The 21,297-nt window shown below is 35.9% G+C and overlaps 1 protein-coding gene across 1 annotated transcript; it reads right to left on the bottom strand.

The window, feature by feature from the left end:
• Positions 1 to 4,897: 4,897 nt before the first annotated feature.
• Positions 4,898 to 17,692, bottom strand: galr2b (galanin receptor 2b). The gene is made up of 5 exons (XM_044099456.1): positions 16,644 to 17,692; positions 16,377 to 16,440; positions 15,988 to 16,219; positions 12,590 to 12,973; positions 4,898 to 7,022 (listed from the first exon to the last, which is right to left on the bottom strand). Exons 4-5 carry the CDS (start codon positions 12,961 to 12,963, stop codon positions 6,257 to 6,259), a joined length of 1,140 nt encoding a protein of 379 aa, XP_043955391.1. The 5' UTR covers positions 12,964 to 12,973; positions 15,988 to 16,219; positions 16,377 to 16,440; positions 16,644 to 17,692; the 3' UTR covers positions 4,898 to 6,256.
• Between the last annotated feature and the right edge of the window lie 3,605 nt (positions 17,693 to 21,297).

The raw sequence follows: 21,297 nt of genomic DNA, 5'->3' as shown, positions 1-21,297 counted from the left end.
TATTTCAGCATTGTGTGATTTGTCAGTTTTCACCTTTAGATGGGACACAAGCCAACAATTACTGGAGGTCATGAAGTGCAGCTAAAAACATATAGGAAAATACATATAAAAAAGGTTTTGTTCTCTTGTGTTTTGTATAACAAAGTCTGAAAATTTTACATTTTCAAGATTTTAATATTTTCTTTTAAAGTATTTTGAAAAACTAATAGGCCTTTATAATAAAATGGGAATAATGGAGTACTGTCTTAGTAATACAGAAGCAATAATGGAGTGATTATAGTAATCAATGTTCTTACCAGTGATCAATTATTACAACTGCATAATTATAAATTGTGCACTACATACTGTATTAGGCAATTATGCTGTACTGGCAGAATTTTTCGTGGAAAATGACTGCATTGTAACAACATTGTTACATATATAACACATAACACAGTTTGAACATGTCAAACATTCTTTTTTCTTGGTTTGCTTTCACAATTGAGGTAAATTTTGTAGTTTAAGGGACTCCATCTGTTGACTTGTTGCTACCACATTGTGTCACGTTTACACAGCAGCATTTGTACTGTGAAGCTGAGCAAATCTGCAGTGCTTTACTACAGACTGCAGATGGCGCTCTAATTGCCTAATGTCTTCTGTGATGATACATGTGCTTGCCTGAATTAACACATCACAGTAAACCATTAAAGGAAACAGTCAAGAAACATGCCCCATTACACATAGATGACATTCAGGTGGATCAATGTGTTCTAACAGACTGTAAGCAGAACGTAGGCTTTCCCTATTGGGAAATAAAAAGAACAGATTTCTAATGCAAAATTGTATTGAAACATCTCACCATGTGTGTCAGGAATAGATAAATATTTACCCAGAACATCTCTTCAGATGATTTTGCCTTTTGGGATGTATACTGCAAATTAGCCAAGTGTTATAGTGTTATCTTTATGTTTTTACCACTTGTCCCCATGGAATATGAATGTGTATATACATATGTATATTTATATCATGCACCTAATTATGTTAGCTGCTTAACTCTTGATAACCACAAAAAACAGACACAATTGTTAAGGTAAGCTCCAATAAAACTATCTTCCTACAAGTCCCAATTTTACAAAGAAGCACCAAGCTGCACAGTTTTTATTGTTTCTTTTCACATGCAGCCTGACTTCATCCAGCAACCTGTTTGTTTGTGCCATTATAGACTGAATCACTGAGAAACCTGCTGACCTCCTGCCTTTTGACATGATCCATTTCTGTCGCCTCTTCCTCTGAGCTCTGCTGATAAAATTTGAGACAATGTTAGGAAACAATGAAACAAAGAGAGGCAAGAACAAAATGACACAACTGCAATTATAATTGGAGATAGACTGAGTGAAAACAGCAAATGTGTTGTCTTCTTAGAAATTCCTGATCTACAATTCACTGGAAGGTTATTGATTTTTTTTGTCTAATAAAGTCAGATAATTACTGCTGAATTATCCAATGATCCAAAGCGAAATGATCCAAAATGCCAACATGCAGTGACTGGCTGCTGCCAGGAAGACACAGGAAGATGTAATTTTATATTTTGTAGATTTGTTCTAAAGAAGTATCCACTGCATTTAAACATAAAGTGATTCATGTCATGAAATAGGTTGGAATTAAACAAGAATACATGAACACTATTCTGCCTCCTCCTTACTGAATTGCTGTAATGCTGCCCTGACAAAACATCTTTATAATTTTTTTTCCAAACTGGAAGACAAGCTGAGCTGGGAACTGTTGATAAAATTCTGCATTATTACGCCCCAAAGCAATTTTCAAGATAAATAACAGTAGAGTTTCCAGGGCAACCAACCAGTCAGTGGAGATGCTGCCAAGGACATCGGTGACGTAGGTATGGATTTTCTAGAATTACCTCTAACCTTCTGGCGGGGCTAATCTCTTCACTTTTGGCAAATTTGACTTTAACAACTGTGATAAATAACACCCACTCAAGCCTTTACTCCTCATGTATTGGTCTTTTCATGCTTTGGATTTCTGTTCCCTCAGCCTTCCAAAAGAGTATGAGTTTTCTGATAATACAGAGGATTGTAACAACAGAGTAATAAAAATGGAATTGTGCAATATTATGTAATTCCTTTTTATTTTTTATTTTTTTTTTTTTTTAGGTTGCAACAATACCATAACAGAGTAGTTTTTTAGTTTTTGTTTTGTTGAGTAAATATGATATTTCCCTATAATAAATGAGTTATTTTATTATTTTACAGCCTTAAAGTTACAATTATTGCATGGACATTTCTGTAGTATATTGGGAAAAAATGAAATTACCATATAATTATATAGAGACAGTTACTTAATTATAAACTTCATAAAACACAGGCACTGCTTAGTTGCTCCTTTCCCCAACATTGTCAATTTTAACATGAAAACATGTACCAGCACTCTACAGTTTATTAATTATGCTATTACCAAATAGCTGTACAAAAATTCATTTTTTTTCACCTTCTTATTTGGTTGTTATTTTAACAACTAACTCTTTTACCTTCCCAAGCTTAACAATCCATGTTGGGCATCGAACTGTGCCTGCAAATGGCTGGGGAATAAAGGCCTTGTTTAGAATTTCATTTTTATTTTTTCAGACCATGTAAAGGATCTATCCGCACTTGTTCATTATGAACTTGTTCTATCAGGTGGTGGTGTAATGTTGTGGGGCACATGTTTTTAATTTATTACCCACTTAGCAAAATCTAATTTTCTGATCTGGGGATTGTTAACATTTTGAATGCATGCCACAGAAAATTCAAGCAGTTCTGAAGGCAAAAGGTTAAGCATTCCTTACTACTTAGCTATTAAGAAGTGCCTAATACAGTAGTCAATGAGTGTATTTTAGTACTGATTTGTTTTTTTATCAAACCCTAAATGTTATTTGTCTTCTTTGTGTTTTATCCTCTTTATTCCTATACTTTAATTATAAAAAACTTTTAAAATCCCTTCAGGAATCCACTCTGTGTCCTAAACTCTCATTTTATCAGTAGACATCATCTGTGTCTAATGTTCAATTTTCCTCACAACACCTGAGGCTATTGATTCATTTTCTTTGTTTTCTCATCATCCCTCCCAATGCTCCAAGCTCTGCTACCACCTCACAGAGAAACAGCAGTCTCTAAGGACTTCTTCTGTTTTGGCCCTCGTGTTAGTTAGTCATCTCCTTTTTCCGACAGCACAGCAACAACCAACATCATAAGGAGAGCAAGGAAATTCATCTGAAAGCCAACATACAGTATTTATGTCTTGAGGTTTGCTATCACTGGAACAGATATCGACTAAAAACTTCTCCGTGATCTCTCTCCTGCAACAGACAAATTTACTAAACATGCCCTCCGTCGCACCTGTAAGAGAGCCGAATCCAGCTGCCAAAGTGAATCTTTCATGTGTGGGCACTGAGACAGCTTCACCAGCAGAACTCGCCCAATCATGGCTGGTCTCACTACAGAAGGAAGCATTAAACGTGGAAGAGAATCTACCTGCAATGTTAAAGCAGTTTGAGAAACAGTTTGTCTTGGAAAACACACTTTACTGTGAGGATTAAATATATACTGTTCTGTAACACATCCGTGTCATGCTCTAAAATAGTTTGAATCTAACTAGCATATTTGCCTGGACCTACTATAATGCTAATTAGCACAGGCCAAATTCTGTCTCTGCAGATGTGAGGAAAGAAAGTGAGCTGCTTCAGCAGGGGGGATTTGAAGTCCCAGTCCTCACTGCAGGAGTGTGTGTCCTTTCAAGCTGCAGAAAAAAAGCACTGCCTAATTTGGAAATGATAAGCTTGTTTTACTCGTGCCATGTCTTTCTGCTCGCAAAAAGCAACATATGAATATGTACATAACAGCCTGACCTCACATGGAAGACATTTCTTTTAACAATAGCAACAACTGATTTTGTACTACAATAAATATAATAATCATTATCATTGTGCACTAAAGACAGTCCTTTTCCATAATGGTGCACAGTTTGACTTCTATTATAGGTACAATATCCTGTAAGTGAAACTAACAGAACTTTGAAAGAATTTAAACACAATACACCGCCATATTGTTAAAAGACAACTAAAGGTCAGTCACACAATTCAGAGACAGAAACTGCAATTGTCTAATTTGTGCATATAATTTGTTTGTTGTATATATTATTTATGAATGCCTAAACATGGCCGTTAAGCATAAACACAGTGAAACATGCACATCTTTGTTCTGTGCTGTGGTTGAGCTTTGTTGTGTTCAGTCAACTGAATAGATTAGAATGATATAATTTACATTTAAAACAGATTGTTTTCCCAGTAACTTAATGTTTGCTGAACGACACTGAGACAGAAATGGCAATTAAAATTTAACTACAAATTAAGTTCAAGGTCTACAGTAATTAAAATCAAATAAAAGTGTCAAACGTCTTTGATAACTCTGCATAATGCACAAGATGAAATGAAGCTTGACTTTGTTATAGGCTGCTTAACTAACTAACTAACTAACTAACTAACTAACTAACTAACTAACTAACTAACTAACTAACTAACTAACTAACTAACTAACTAACTAACTAACTAACTAACTAACTAAGGATCATAACATCTCTTTCAAACATTACCAGTCTTTATTAAATAAGCATTTGAAACAAAAAAGCCAATATAGTACTAAAGGATGTAAATATATGAAAAGAGAATACTGAATGTATAAATCAAAATATATGTGGGAATTACAATCAATTGCCTTGTTGCTGAAATATGCTATACAAATAAATTTGATTGACTGACTTAGACTGGGATAACTGGAGATAACTGCTTTATACCAATAATGTTGGAATAATCATTCATATTTCTGATTTTCCTTTTAACCAAATATTCTGCAACACAACCTCACAGCAGAAACTGGTTTATTTGGTCATTTAAGCTATTCAGTCAACAGTACATTCTTTCTCGCCATTAAAATGTCCAGAAACATAACAGAAACAAAATGCTTTTTTACAGCTCTGAGGTAGAACACAACCTTACAGAAAAACAAAGGTGAACGCAAAATGATCTGTACTTTGTGGGAAAAAAAATCTGCAAATGTGTGGTTATCATTTCACAGCATTACAATATTAAATACACTTTAAAATACACTTGGGTACATGAGTGCACTCATTGACAAACACATTCTTTTAACTGCATAATATTTTACACTAAAGAGAGAGAAACATGCCATGGATACAAAATACAAGAAAAACAAGAAAATGTGTGCAAATACTGTAGAGTTCTAAAAGATTTATGTAAGTCATCAATCCTGAACTTTGCACTTATTAATTTTTTTTTTATATATATCTTAGCTCAAAATGTCTAGTGTCAAACCCAATTCTTACATTTGCCACACAAAAGGTGTGCTCTCAGGCATATTTAGAAACTTCTACATGCAGGTGTAAAACTGCACCGTAAATACTTAACTGTTTTGCACAATTGTCTGCAGAGTTAGCTTAAATACACATTTTGATAAAATGAACAATTATCTCGACACGAGAGAACAGCATTTGCATGCAAAATACAAAACAAACAACCTCTTCCACAAAAAAACTACACCTTGATATCCAACGGGTAGATTTAAACCTGACAGGAAGGTCAGATTAGACTCCAGTGATTACACTTGAAAATTTGATCACAGTGAGAAAAATCCAGCAACTGAAAACCTAAACTTGGAAATGGTATTGGTTAAAAAGTGGGGCGAAGATGACTTATCAATGAGTCACAAGTGATGACATTCACATCAGCGAGGAGGAACAACAAAGGAGAACACCGCAAGGAGCACAACAACCTTGCAGCCTCGATTTCAATAATTGCAACCAATCATTTGAAAAAAGATTACCTTGGCATATGAAACAAATTTTTTCTTTGCAGCTCCACTGAAACTAGTGGAAGATATGAATGACAAAACTGTAAGTACTTGAATTGAAATATGTCTGCTGGTAGGTGTTATTGCAGAGTTAAGTTGAGCTGACATTATTAATGAGACAGGAAAAAACTTTTCTAAAATCACGTCTGCATGCCAATATTAACATCATGAATTAGAAAGACGGGATTAATGAAGAACATTTTTGGGTTTAGTGGTTAACTCGCTCCCAGTTAATGTGCCTCCCAATTAACCCCCCAAATTTAAATTTGGAATCGAGGAAAAAAAATTAAACTTTTTTTTATATAGTTGCACAGTTGTACATATAAGGCAATCTGCTCTGAAACCGATCTGATTGTTCATCAAGTCGGGTGCTGAAAGGGAGAATTCAGCGTCACCGTGGGCTCTCTCGGCTCCACTCGCCTTGGTCTGTTCATCATTTCGCATTCATTCTGTCGAACGTTCTCCTCATTCATGTGTGATACCTCCGTTGAGCCCGCCTCGAACCCAGGCCCTGTGTTGTCCACGTGAACCACATGAACTTTATTTCTGCCATTCTTAATGAGGATGCAGCTGAAGACTTTCTTGAAACCTTTGCGGAAGTGTTTGGAGACCAGAGCGTACACAATGGGGTTGACGCAAGAGTTGGCATAGGCCATACAGTGAGAGAGTAGCCTGAAGGCGTAAGTGGTCTGATTGAAAGGGAAGTCTCCGTACAGATAGCACAGTATCACTACATGGTATGGCAGCCAGCATATGCAGAAGAGCACAGTTACAATGATGATCATCTTGGTGACTTTACGCTTAGCTCTCTTAGATTCGGACATACCATCCAGCGGGTCAACAGCCGTCCATAGGTACTTGATGGTTCGGGTGTATGAGAGGCTCACAACCAGCACTGGAATGACGTAGCCAAACAGGAAGGTGCAGGTGTCTAGGACCTTACGGTTCTGCTCCTCCCAGCCAGGGATACACACAGTGCTGTTAGCAAAATCAATCAGGTCATAGTAACTAAGATATGGACCTGCAAAGACCAAGGAGAGGCCCCATATAACCACCATGGCAACCACTGCATTACAAGGGGTTCTCAGCTCTCTGGAGCGCAGAGGGTAGCGGATGGCCAGATATCTGCAAAGATAAAGACAAACAAATTCAGTGTGTTCTTAATGTTTCATGGTCTGATTGTAAAGTGCATACAATCATCTGTCATTCTAAATGTTACCAATAATTACTAATATTTATTATCACAAAATATCAGACACATACAACCTGAACCTTCTCAGAAGTTGCTGGCCTATTAAAATTACTCCAACATAGCATTGGTGTTACCTTTAGGAGGTCACAAAAGAACTCTAAACAGCAAAAGGAAATTTGATAAAAATTTGTGTCCAGAAGACAGTTTTATGTCAACAGAAGAAATCTACAAGTCAAAAACGTTTCCAAAGCTCTGTATACAGGAATTAAAATTCCAATTTGATAAACAATAAAAAAACGTTGTGAAGGGAGAATAATTGTACCTGTGAGTTTTAACCAAAGACAACACCAATGTTCATTGCTCATGATTAAAGGTTTTTGAGTCAGTTTTGATGTTGTTGTTGCGGCTCCCTGCACAGTCTTGTAAGTTTGCCAAACTTTCTGTTAATGACCATAAAGTAATCTTAGATCTTGAATTGTTTGCTCAAAGACCATCATTTGCTTGCAAAATTCTTTTTCATATGACTATGTTAATGTATTTCTTATCTTTTAAGATGATTTTTCTGTGGCTGTACCTTTCTCCATCTGTTATAGTTTTAAAAGTCTTGTACTCAGTGCTATGGTGCTATTAGTTTAAATGTTATTGTTCCTTGCTGAGATCAACCAAGCTATGTTTCAGGAGTCAAAGGGTCGGTTCTGTCTATAACCAGCTATTACTGTTAAGTACTTTGAGAACAGAAAGAGCTCTATTTAAAGATTATCATTTTACTGTCAACATTTCCCTGTGATCAAGATGGTGTTACTATAGTTTGTTGTTGCATCTTTACATCTTAAAAGGTAAATGGGAAACTAAGCCAAGTAACTTCTCAATTTTCATTTTGCTAGTTATTTAAAATTGTTCTGATCTAGATCGCTTGAATCTTTCTGAAAGACATTCAAATTAATTTCTCAACTTGTTTTGATTCTTTCAGTTTGTGTCCAATACCTGTTTTCTATTAATTAATTTTCCAATTAGATGAAAAAACTACTTCCTTTGAAGTTCAAGACATATGCAGTGCAAGAAATACAGATGGCTGAAAGTTGTCCGATTTCATCCCACATAACATCAGTAAATAAACTGAGAAGCAAATTAATTTTTATTTCCACTATTAGAAATAATGCTGTTATTGCTTGGATATTCAACTCTGGCGCTGATAGAGAAGTAATTTTAAGTCCTTACAAGAAAACTTTCCACTTAAATTTACCCTGCAAGCCCTTCTGATGGCACATTCAGTATGAGTCACCTATTTTTCTTCTTTTTGTTGTATAGAACAAAAAAACAGTTTGCCTTTTTTATTGTACCTAAAAATATTAATGGGATTTGTAACACCGTGTGCACCATTCACAAAGAGGATTTTTAATTATATTTTGTACAGTCTGATATAAAATTTGTTTTGATGAGATGGGCCTGAATTGGAAAAGCACAGGTAGACAAAACGACAGTGGAAAAAAACATTTATGAAAAATAAAAGACACGTATAAAAGCAATAAAAAAAAATAGTACAAGAATAATATTGTGTTATGTCCTATATACTTACATAAAATATGTATAAAAACAAAAAGTACTGCTAAAAATCAGGGAAATATTTAGTAAGATAGCCTTTCAGTTTTCTGTTTTATAGAATTTGATGTCATCTAAAAACTGACGTGGAAATACGCACCAGTAATAAGAGAATATGATCTGTGCTTAGGACAGCTGTTTGCTAAGAGTACAATCTGTTGAAATGTTTTAATGTTTCTTTGGCTGCAATGAAGAAAATGAAGTAAGCTGTTGCTTTCCATTAAACCACACAGTGATGATATCGTCATTACAATGGATTTCACAGTGGTTTAGCCGTTATCAGTGTTGGTGCACTGTGTGAGGGTTTGGGCACCATTGGCAAGCTGTGTGGAGCTTGCTTGTTTCCTCTACAATATGCGTGTTATTTATCAGGCTTTCTTGGACAGTCCTGAAGCATGCGTGTTCGGATTATGGATGATTCTTGGGTCTCTGATGGGCAGCCAGCCTGTCTAAAATATCACCTTCTTTTTTGCAGGCAAGAACTGGCTGGATATAGGACATTCACATCCCTTAACAGAATGTTGAAGTTATGAAAAATAAACTAATAATTCACAAAACCAGCACATTATCATGTCCTTTTTTTGCTTTCAATTAGATATTTGTGCTTGTGGCATAAGTTGCATAAGCTGAATGTCTTTTGGCAGGTGTCCCCAATATTTCAGATTCTTTTGCAGTGATTTTAGGTAAAACAGCACATACATCTCTCAGCCTTTTTCATTTATGAAACACTTCAGTCACCTCTCAGAGACCGAAAGGACAGCTTCTCTGCTCTTTGATATTTCCCGGAAATGGTAGCTAAAGGCACTTATGTTTGACATGAAAGGCAGAAAGAAGACACTTTGAACCTACTTGAATGAAGCCTCAGTGGTTCGAACAACTAACGTCCCTGTTTGCAGCCATCCGGCTTTATTGATAGGTGGAATTTGAAAGAAATGTTCATTTTCATCATGTTGATTTGAAATTTGGGATTCAAAAGAATGTTGTATCAAGAAAAATGGCCGTCCTGTAATTCTACGGATGTGCTATAAAGACAGAAGTTACACTGACTGACTTGGCTCAACCAAGAAGTTACACAAATCCCCCTAGCTTATTACTGTATTTAGTACACTTTGTATTTCATACCCTAAAATGTACATGCAAAAACACAAAACACATTTTCAACATAAATTATCTATGAAACCACCCTTCACCTGGAAATACTGTAAAGCATTTGTCTTCTTGAACTTTGATTTCATTCCCAATGAGAATTCTCCACTCACATGCCTTCTTTTCAGAGTTTTTTTCTATGTGTATGTGATTCTGAATTTATACAACAGAGTGTGGGGGGAAAACACAGAAGAAATGTATTATTAACAGTCTGACTCTGTCAGTTTTTTTTCAGACAGAGGAGGAAACAGTGAGTGAATCCTCTGAAGGGTAAACACAGCCAGTAGAAATTCTGCTGCAGTGAGCAACTCCTCAATGAATGTCTATACTGACAGAATGCTACCCAACAACTGTAATCATTACTCAGTGCTTTCTCTGTGAGGGGGCAATCATTTTTAGCCAGGGTCGCTGCATGATTGTCTCATAAGATATTCAGTTATAGCTTAATTGTCTTGCGAGGTCATGTGAGTCTTTCATTAATTCCGTTCATTTGTGCCTTTGGGGTTTCACTGATAGAGTCTGCTTTCTTCACATGGGAAAAATGCATTCTGTGAAGTTAGCCAATGTTGTTGTTAAATTATTCATTACAATAAACAGATAACATAAAATAAAATAAAATAAAAATGATGACCTTGAATTCATATTTTTTACCTATAAACATTTACATTCAAAGGCATATTAGAAAAGCAAATAGATGAAAGATTACACACTAATAGATGTCACATCTTATAATGCATGATTATATTTTAGCTTAAAAATTGTGGTTTCCATTGGAATCCATTATAATTCTTGTCGTCAAATAATCAATTGCTTTGCTAAGATCAAAATCAATATTTTATCCTTGACATATTAATTCCTCCAATGCTTAAATACTTGTTACATAGAAAAAGAAAGAAAAGAAAAACTCATTCCTGCTTTTATTTGCAGAAAAAAAAAAAAAATTATGACTTGTGATTTTGGCATATGAGGAGTTAAAATTCTGAAAATTATTCAGTATTTGATGTCTGGTTAAAAAAAAAACAGACATCAAAAAAGAAACAAAAAGTGGAACACAAAATTTACTAAAAACTATTTTTAAAGTTAATTTTTGAAGTGAACGTAATTCGTCTGTTATGAATTGTGAAGGTGGTAACTTTTAAATTGGATTCTGCATAAAAACTAATAATAAGATAGCATAAAAGTGAGTGTCACAAGTAAGCCATATAACAAGGAATATTGTTGATCTGGCTAAAACCTTTGATTCCATTCACCATGACATCTGAAGTAGTTGGATTACAAATATTGTTTTTGAGAAAGACTGCTGGTATGATTAAAGAATTACAGTTTTGGCCATGTAAAATCAGTGCAGACAGTCAGTTTATAGTCTGATGCTATGACATTACATATCTGTTTAAAGATCTCTTATTGTTTCTCTTATTTGTTTATATGCTGATGACTCCACTCCTTGTACATCTAATTCAACTATGCTACCTTGCGGTCATCATGATGCAGCTCCAATTTTCTTCAAAATGGCTTTTCCACGCTAAATTTTAAAATACAAGTGAAATCAAACGTGATGTTTTAGCCATAACTTGTTTGTTTACTAAATATCAATGGTACAGCATTAGAACTTATTTACTTCAATTAATATTTAGGTTTCTGGATTGCTCACAGTATTTAGGCACTTGTTGAATCAAGTCAAATCAAGACAAAAGTGCATTTATTCATCTCATAAATACACGTAACTGTAAGAAAATGGAAGCAGAAAAGAAATCTCTATTGAACATGTTACTTTTGAGAAAACAAAAGCTATTGGGAGTCAATGCAATTTCTGAGAAATTTCTGAGCAGAACCAAAATTGGGATTCATATGCAAAATATATTTGAGCAGATTTCTTTCTCTTTCAGTTCTTAAGGATTAAGATTTAAATAAAGACCGACTGTTCCTTTCAAAAGTAAAAAGAAAGAAGGCATTCACTAGCTGCACAGCTACAGCTTTTGAGTATTCTGAGAGAGTAGTTATTAATTTATGCATGTATGTGTGAGATGTATTAGTTCTCAATAATGAATCACAGGCCTTAGGGAAGTGAAGAATTTCTTAAGGCTTTATGGGCTTAAATTAGTCATTTGAGCAGGGTGGATTTCTAATCCAAGACCCAAAATAAAATCAATAGTGGAACAAAGAATTGACAAAGGATTTTCCTCATGCTTCCACACATTCATTGCTCTAGACGTAAATTAAGAAGGTAAACAAAACAGAATGAGGATATTCGATCAACCAAATGCTGTATTAAAGAGTTTTATTGGTATTACATTTTTAAATCTAATAAAAGTAGTTAAAAGAAATGAAGACTAGCTCAACATTATTGGATTGCAGAGGCAAAAATACGAGGACATGTTGCTATGAAATGCTTGCAATGACTTTGAAACAAACACCTTTTGGTGTTATAAATTGGCTAATTGTTAAAAGCCAGTTTATAATTACAGGTGATAAAGGAGGTAATGCAAAATTCTAATTATGCATGATCATCTTCTCTAATTGTGCAATTAGATCACTTGTGAATGAGGCAATATCTGCACCAACATTTGTTTTTATTGCTGGTTTTGCACAACACACAAAAAAATATGGGATATGTCACAATAAAGTGACATCCAATAAAGTCACTTTATTGAAAATCTGAACTACAATTAGAATACAGCTAAATTGGAATAGAGTTAATTAGGCGTTAGGTTAGAACAGAATAAATCTATTTAATCCCAAACATTAATCAACTTACCTGTCAACTGATACAGCAGCCAGTGTGAAGCTGCTGGCGTACATGGTAAGGTTGATGAAGAAGTGTACCACTTTGCACATGAAGGAGCCAAACACCCATCCCTCCAGAGAATAGATGGTGGCTTGGAAGGGAACGCAAAAGATTATGAAGAAGAAGTCAGCCACGCTGAGGTTGAGTATGAACAGGTTGGTCGTGTTGTATCCGAGCTGGCCGCTCCGCAGCAGCACAGCGAGCACTAGGCTGTTGCCAATGGTGCCCAGCAGAAAGATGAGGGAAAAAACCACAGACACAATCACACTGGTGGGGTTCAGCTGGTAGCTTTCAGAAACGTTGGCCTGTCCTCCTGTCCAGCTGAAATCCTCAAAGTCAGACATTTTGGTGAATCTAGAAAGAAAGAAGAAAGATAATTCAAGCATGTGTCTGAAACGATACTAAATGTGCCCATCTGAAAATGAAAGCTATGAATACATTTAGAAAAAGAGCCAAGTACTCTGAGGAAGGGTAATGGTGAATGTGCTGACATGATGACAAAGGTCATCTCATGCAGGGTTAATTGCAATGGAAATGACAAACCTCTATTCAGCTGAAATGGAGGCTTGAAACTCCAAATGTTTTGGAAATGGTTCACAAATTTGCACAGACCAAGAAAAATAAGACTCTGTAAAGGGTAGTGATATTTAACCAAACAGTAACTAGCAAAATGTTATTTGTGGAGAAAAAACTACACAGAGATGCTGGTCTAAGTTGATGGCAAAATGGATGGAGGTAAATGCAGGGAAACTGTTGAATGAAATCTGGAGGATGCAAATGATTTAATGCTGAAAAAGATGTTGAAAAGCAATCTGCCATATATATGATGGTCTGATTGCTTGATTACTTAATTAATTGAAAAACAGAGAAAAGGTTTTCAGATAATGACAATTACAAATTCAGTTTAGATGCAGTTAACAAAATTAGAAGTGAAATGTAAATGTTGCTCAAAATTTAGCAACAGTGATAAATTTATCTTTAATCAAATAATAGTTTTGTGGGTTTGTTTTGTTTGTTTTCTGCCAGTTGTATCCTTACTGTTTTGAAGCCATATAATTATGTGATGCACTGCTGCAGTTGACTTCAAGAGGTAATTGGACCACTAAGCGACTCGCTGTGCCAGAGCTCAGCTCCTCTCCACCATAATTGAATGGATCGCTTCTCTAACCCACCACTATCTGAGTGCTCTGCTTAAATTTACTCAGCGAAAACAAAAAGAGCAGGAGCTGATTTGTGGATACTGGGTGCTTCCCTTCCTATCACGGCTATATAGAAGCATTGATCCCTACCAACGACCAGAGACCAACTCGTCTCTGTCATATTCTGGCCTGGAACAATGTCATATTGAACTCTCTGACGTGCAGGATCGGGTAAAGTAATGTCTCCAATGACGTCAATCTGCTATCATGTCATAAGTACCCTCATTTCACATTGTACGGCAGCCAGCCTTTGGTACAAAATTGAAACTAAAGTGGTCCACTTGGAGGTGAATCATTGAGTCACACGCACAGCAAAATATGTCTAAACACGTTTATATTCCAACAAAGAGAGTGTTTGTTTTTTTTGTGTTAAAAGGTGCTAAAAAACAACAGGGTTTGTAATTTATTATTTCCCTTACTATAATGAGGCCATTTTTGGCAGTTAATTGTTAAAAGTCACTTTATAATTACAGGTGCTAAAGGAAGTAATGGGTGTTTGGTGACAAAGAGTATATGCAAAATTCTAATTATGCATGATCATCTTCTCTAATTGTGCAATTAGATCATTTGTAAAATGAGGCAATATCTGCAATTAACCCATAATCCACAGACACCTATTTATCAGCACCAACATTTGTTTTTTACTGTTGGTTCCGCATCACAACTTTGAGTGGAGGATTTTTGCTCTGAGGGTGATCATCGGGCTTTCATGCTGCAGGATGTGACGGACAGGACAAAGAGGCTGGGGTGTATTTGTGTCAAGCGTGTTTTTATCAACTCTTCATTTTTTGTAAAGAAAATCTTTCTTTTTTTTCCAGTGAGTAGACTTATAGGAACAACTTGCTCTTTGATATCACCATTGATTTTCAGAAGAAAATCAAAATCAATCAATAGGAAGTCGCTCTCAAAGCAATGCACTTCATTTAGAAATTGTGCTCTTTGTAATAGCATTTGAGTGCAATTGTGCTCTAAAATTGAAGCATGGGAAACTATCAATCTACACAAACTACTGTCTTTTTTTTTTATCTCGTTTGCACTGCGATATTTATGTTACGGTTGCAATTTTGTATCATTAATAAGATCAGAGAAAGGAAAAAACCCACGCCTGTCAATGCTGCTTACTGACCTCATTCAGGAACCAAGCAGGTTCAATGAAGAGGAAAAAGCTGAAATTTTCTCTACAGCAAATGAGCAGCTTGATTATGTTTGATAATGCTTTAATGAGAGGTTACTCATCACCCTAATCAAAAAAAGGTTATTCCCTATCAAAGAGATGGCAAGGGCGGGCTGAAAACACCAGCGTGAAAGATTCTTGAGTTTCAGCTTCCTGTTAAATGAAGAGAATATACTTTCTTCTTACGATCTCTTAGGAAACAAGGACATGTTTATCATCTGCTTTTTAAAAAATGTTATAAGTGTAATGGAAAAGCACAACGTTATATGTCAAGTTATTTCCGGCTACAGATTGAAATAAACAGATGCAGGAATGCCCCGATTAAATTTGTATAAAGGGGATAACACCTGCTGCCTGCTGCTGCAGAGGAATTTACTTCACAGCTCCGTTCCAGATTTAGGCAGCACTAAACCCACCTTCTTATCCTTAAAGCTACGCAATTTGCACTGATATAAAATGTTAGTCAACAGCAATATGCCAGTAGTAAGACTTCAATCAGAGCTGGATGTGTTTCGGGATCGCTGGGATCAGAGGAAATGGGGACAGATGAGCAGATGCTTCATGGTCTGGTGCATGCAACACTAGACATGCAGTAAAATTCAGAAGCTTCGGTTGTGCTCTGTGTGATGTATTTGGAGGTGTAATTGGGAGTTAAAGAAAACAGATCAGTAAAAAAGTAAAGGAAACAGGAAATCCAAAGAGAGATGAAGAGATTGACGGGGACGTACCACAGCCAAAATCAGAGTCAGTGGAAATATATGAGTCTCAAAATTATAAGCTTCATCCTAAATAAGAAACAAGACTCAAACACACACACTATGAGAGTCAAAGTTAAGATATGATAAGATAATCTATGTTTGTGATGAACAAATGTGAAGAACAAATACATGTTAAAGATCAGGATACTAAATGTTTGCAGAACGGTTTATTTTTATCTTGCATAACCAGCAACAGCAGGATGCAGATCAGTCATGGGTGCTGCAGAGAAAACCTACCGGACTGATGATGCTGTACAGTATCCAAAGCCTCCCAATCTTCCCCGATTAGGTACAACACTCCCAGGGGACCAATGCTGTTATCATGCTGATTCCTTTTGTACAGACGTCCCTTCCCTACCAGCATCTGTCGCTGTCTGCCAGGGTTGCTGCTGTCTTACTCTCTTTCTCCGCCTGCCTCCCCCCCTCACAAGAACTCCTCCTCCACATTCACTTTAATGTTCACACTTCACTGCAGAGAAGGATGGGAGAGAATAGAGGTATGGAGGGAGGTTTTAATGCCTGCTGGGCTCACTGTCACTGTGTAATCAGTAGGTCATCTGATAAACAGTTGCCAAGTATAACTGAGAGTGTGAACCCAGACCCCAAATTGTTAAACAAAGGGTTACCTTATTGCATTGCTCCATTTACATCGACAGCCATTGCCTGGTAAGAAGGAGACTGAGTTTTTCACTGCAGACAAGGTGGAAAATGTCTCAAAATTGTACATTTTGTTTAAGCTTTAGTTAGTTAGCTAATGTTTTGCAGTATTAAGGTAGAGATAAAGGTCTGGAAGGGAATCATAAGAGTACAGAATACATCAAAAACAAACAAGATCTTTGTTTTCTCATAAGCAAAATGCATTAATATTCAACCGTTAATTTTATTTTGCTTACCTGAGATTGGGCTGTAAGGTCTGGAAGGGAAACCCCAGACATTCCTCCTCCCAGCATTACGCTCCAGCTCATTCCAGGGATCCCAAGGTGTTCAAAGGCTGGAAGAGTTATTTATAGTCCCTCCAGCGGGTTCAGGGTTTGCCCCATGGTGTTCTCCAAGTGGGATATGTTGCAAATTTTTGACAGGAGACATCTACTAGGTTGTCTCTATCACATGCCCAAACCATGTTGCCTCACCATGATGCAGGGAAACAGTGTACACTGAGCTTCCCTTAGATGACTGAGTTTCTCCCTCTGTTGGCCAAGTCAGTCTATTCTCTAGAGGAAGCTTGTTTTAGCTGCTGCTATCCAGGATTTCTTTTATCGATTGCAAATCAATTCTCATGACTAAGTGATGGTTGGTCAAATACTTAAGTAAGAGTTTTGCTTTTTGGTTCAATTCTTTGATCACCTGAACAGATTGGAGAATCGGTCACATTATTAGAGACAATTTCTCCAATCTGTCCATCCGTTTCCCACTTCATCCAGTTTTCGGACAATATAAAAACAAAAAGAAGCTGTCACCCTTAATGGCAACTGAGATCCCCATTCTTAGACTTAGAAGGAGAGACTCTCAACAACTTCATACTTTGCCACAGACAATTCCAGTGCAATCTGATGGTTAGGAGTTGGGTACACCAACAGAACTGCATTGTCCATCAAAAGCAACGTTGAGCGAATGAAGTATCCAAACTAAACACACACTCCAATACACCTCGAGTTTTTTTTCTCTGAACACCACAAACAGAATCATGGAAAGGGGCAGCAATGGAAGAGTTCAATCCTCCCTGGGAACAATCTCTACTTGTAGCTGTTTTATATAACAACTAAGTACTCATTGAAAACAACCCCAGTATCAAATAATCCCAAAATACATCAACAAAATGCTTGAGGGATGCTTCTCAAGATCCCCAAAACATATCTAGACCAGCCAAACACACTTCCAAGACCTTTCTATGGTGGTAAAGATCTGGTCTTCACAGACATTGAAGAGGAACATCAACCACAACAGCCAAACTCTGTGAAGTGTTTTCAACATAAGGTTCTATTCATGGAAAACTTTTAAATTACTTTAGGAACCTCTACTATATTGATGGACTCTGCCACACCCATTTTTATGTTCTGCACAATCACTGCATAATGTCTCTAATGACAATTTCATGCTAAGAAATGGTAATTTGTTCTTATGGCTTCATAAATTCATCATCATACGATGAGCAAAACCAGGAACCTTTGGACCAAACAAGACTTTCTCCAAACATCACAGTGTTCAGCATAAAAATAATCTCCTTCTTGCAGTCAGCTTGAGAGCCTTCTCCTCACAAAAGTTGTGATATTTAAATAGTAGTAATTTAATGTAAATAAATGTAATTTAAGGTAATGTAAATATAAATTTAAATGTTACTATTAAATACTTGCATCAGGATTTCAGACCCTCCTCCAGATGGCCTGCAATGCTTTGCATCTTTCCCTTTCAGCCACCCATATTTTAAAACAAATGTTTCCACCTACACCATTTCTCTGCCACCTCAATGTTACAAAAGGATAGAAAGTAGAAGAGGAAAAAGAATTAAAAGGATTTTAATAATGAATCATGAGTGCAGGAAGAGCCAGGAGAAAACCCAGTAATGCAATGCATTGCAGAACTTCCATTAGCAAAACTAGTGGTTTATATAACTTTCATTGATGTTTAATTCATATTTGAATATCTTAGAATTTATAGGAAGACCAACCTTTTCAAACTGTAAAACTACCAGGATCTGTTGTACATTAATGACTTACATAAAAGCTGTAAACATTTTCAGTGCCAAATATAAGCAGATGATGCTGTAACATAACTGAAACCATCCACAAGAGGTTTCAGAGACTATAAGCAGACAGTTCATCTCCCAGTGGTTTAAGAATAACTCTCTGTGTTTTACTTGCCCCAAGCTGTTTCAATGTTTTTCACAGTCAAATCACTTATTGCCAAAGCAACATCTAAACGTACACAGGATCAAAGTGTTGTGTTGCACTATCAAATCAAAATTAAGTCATATTTTTTTTGTTTTCTATTAAATCTATCTTTAACCAGATAAAACGTGCTGAGCTCAAGATGTCTTTCACAAGAGTGAACTGGCCAAGAAAGGTAGCAGCATGCCATAGTGGCAAGTCAAACAGAACACACACAAAAAACATTAAAAATAAATAAAATACAAACAATTTGACAATAAAGTGCGGCAGTTATGACAATAACCATTCAAAATGTAAAAGCAATGACAATGTAAGATTTGCAATACAGGCATTGTTGACAGGATTTCCATTGTTGTTTTCTTAAGACTGGACAAATCATTTTTAATTTTGATTTTTTTTTTAAGTCAGGGATAAACTATCAACTTACAGTTTGATCAACTAGTTTGTCTCATTTGGTCAGAGCCTATCAGCGTCCCACATCTGTAATAAATAATATTTGCACAGTTTTCCTTGAAAACCGTCTCCTGCTCTATCAGATGTAACTCTAATCTCTAATCTCTTAAAATTGTACTTTTCTGCAGATAAAGATATCCTATTGTTGATTTTGTTGAATGCTTCAAGTTATTTTTGATATATGCAGCACTTTCATAACAACTGAATGTAACATAATTATTGATTGTGCTGTAACATTGAATTATTGCCTAGAAAATATATGATTCAGAGGGAGGGAGGGAGGATGCTTTCTGTGCCCCTCCAGAATGCATGGCTTCATAAAGTTCTTAAACCATGGCTAAACACACATTTGGATGACTTGTAAAAGTTTTGAATTAGAGCAAACACTCCTGTAAGGCAAAAATAGATATCCTCCCCAAAAGGCATAATTTGCAGAGCAGGAAAAAAAATCAGTGGTTAGTAAGATCCATTTTCCACTTGATGTCCATGGTCCACCATGTCCTGTTTTTCCTTTTTTTCTTGTACACATACTGAAGAGTCGTATGATTTATACAAAAGTAAATCATTCAAAAGAAGAAAACTCATTTTTCACATTAATAACTGCAATTGCCTTGCTATTAAAGATTATATTTCTTTCAGCTCTTTGTTAATTGCTACATAGAGACCAACAGAAAGATATGCATGGACAGATAGAAATATTTATATAGAAGAGCAATTTTGTCGGCTTCTAAAAAAAGGATCCAATTAAATCCAAAGGCAGAGGAGGAGGAAAAGAAGGAAGTGAAGGGAAAGCAGAAAAAAAGAAGATGGAGAAAACCTTCTGTCCTCCAGAGCATTGGAACCACGCTTATAATCTTCACTAGAGGGTTGTTAGATATTTTATCCTCTTTGATGTTTAGGCATACTGTAATGGAATAAGATTGCTACAAAAGTTAATGTTACCACCACAAAATCAATTAAATATTTTTAATTCTTCTTGATTAATATGAAGGCTTCATGTACACTTTGTCACTGTAGAAAGTAAAAAATGAATTAGATTTCAAGATTTCAGAATAAAAGGCCATCTAACATTTATCAATCTTTTGCTATCCATTACTTAATGCATTCAGAAGTAAAAGATGAGTTATTCTTTTTTTTCTCTCTCTCCATACATGAGTGAGGTGGAATAAAATTAACATATTTTGTATAAGCAAATTATTGTTAATTAAATCTTAAATAAATAAATGCTGCTCTGTGGCTCTAATCGGAAGTCATTGCATGCAGATGTAATTATCTGTCCTGCTTCTTTCTCTTCTTCAGCAGTATATCAGCCAAACTTTGAGGTGCTCACACATCACCAGCTGAAGTTGTTTCCTGATAGCTGTGATAAAGGTTTTCACACTGTCAAAGTCCATTTCTAAGCTTAAAAGCTTTGCACTTTAAAGAGAACTTCACTTTCGCATTTGCGTATGCACTGATTCTGCTGTCTCTAAACACACACTAGTCACTCAAGCTCCGAGCACTGTCCTCGTCTTCAACATGCTCCAGTACGGACAGAGAATGTTTATGGTCAATTCATTAGGGACAGGCGCTGACTGATCTCAATCTGGTGCACAACTTGACTCTGGATACTGAATTATAAATGAAACAGCAGTCACTTGTAGCATCAGAACCTTCAGCCTGACACATTTCACCCTACCTCTATTCAGAGCGTGTGCTTCGACTGTTTGATGGCATTACTGTCAGCATTCATCCATCAACAACCTGCGGGTAAAACAACATCATCCACACAGACCGAATACCTGTTGGACTTGAAACAAAACACGCTTTTGTTTTTTTTATTTTTTAAAGGACCTACCACTGTCGATATGTCACATATGATCTGCTTTTAAATATTGCAGTTTCCATTTTTAAACTCTGGTTTATATTTCTTTTTTTAAAACAAATTTGTCTTCATTTTTTTTTTAAATCAAGCTACAATGATAAACAAATAAGAAAATTAATTGAGAAGGAGAAAGACAAATGACACAAGTTTGAAAATGTTTTATACATAAAAATACAAAAAATTATGGGAAGCAATTTATTATAAGACTGAATTAAGTGACTGGTGTCATCATGTCTTTGTCTCTTTCTACTTAGGGGAATAACAGGACAGATTGTTTTTGTGTAAGTGCTCTCAGCATGTTTCTCTGTGAAACAGGGACTCCAAGCTAAAACTGAAATTGAAATT

This window comes from Gambusia affinis, linkage group LG19 (genome assembly GCF_019740435.1).
Source record: "Gambusia affinis linkage group LG19, SWU_Gaff_1.0, whole genome shotgun sequence".
Classification (NCBI taxonomy): Eukaryota; Metazoa; Chordata; class Actinopteri; order Cyprinodontiformes; family Poeciliidae; genus Gambusia; species Gambusia affinis.
Note: the sequence above shows the minus strand (reverse complement) of the source record. Positions and strands in the feature narration are given on the sequence as shown.

Excerpts from the sequence above, each read along its gene's own strand:
- galr2b (XM_044099456.1), bottom strand. The coding sequence starts at position 12,963 with ATGTCTGACTTTGAGGATTTCAGCTGGACAGGAGGACAGGCCAACGTT. Across the intron at positions 7,023-12,589 it reads GCTGCTGTATCAGTTGACAG|ATATCTGGCCATCCGCTACC; the intron begins GTAAGTTGATTA and ends TTATCTTTGCAG.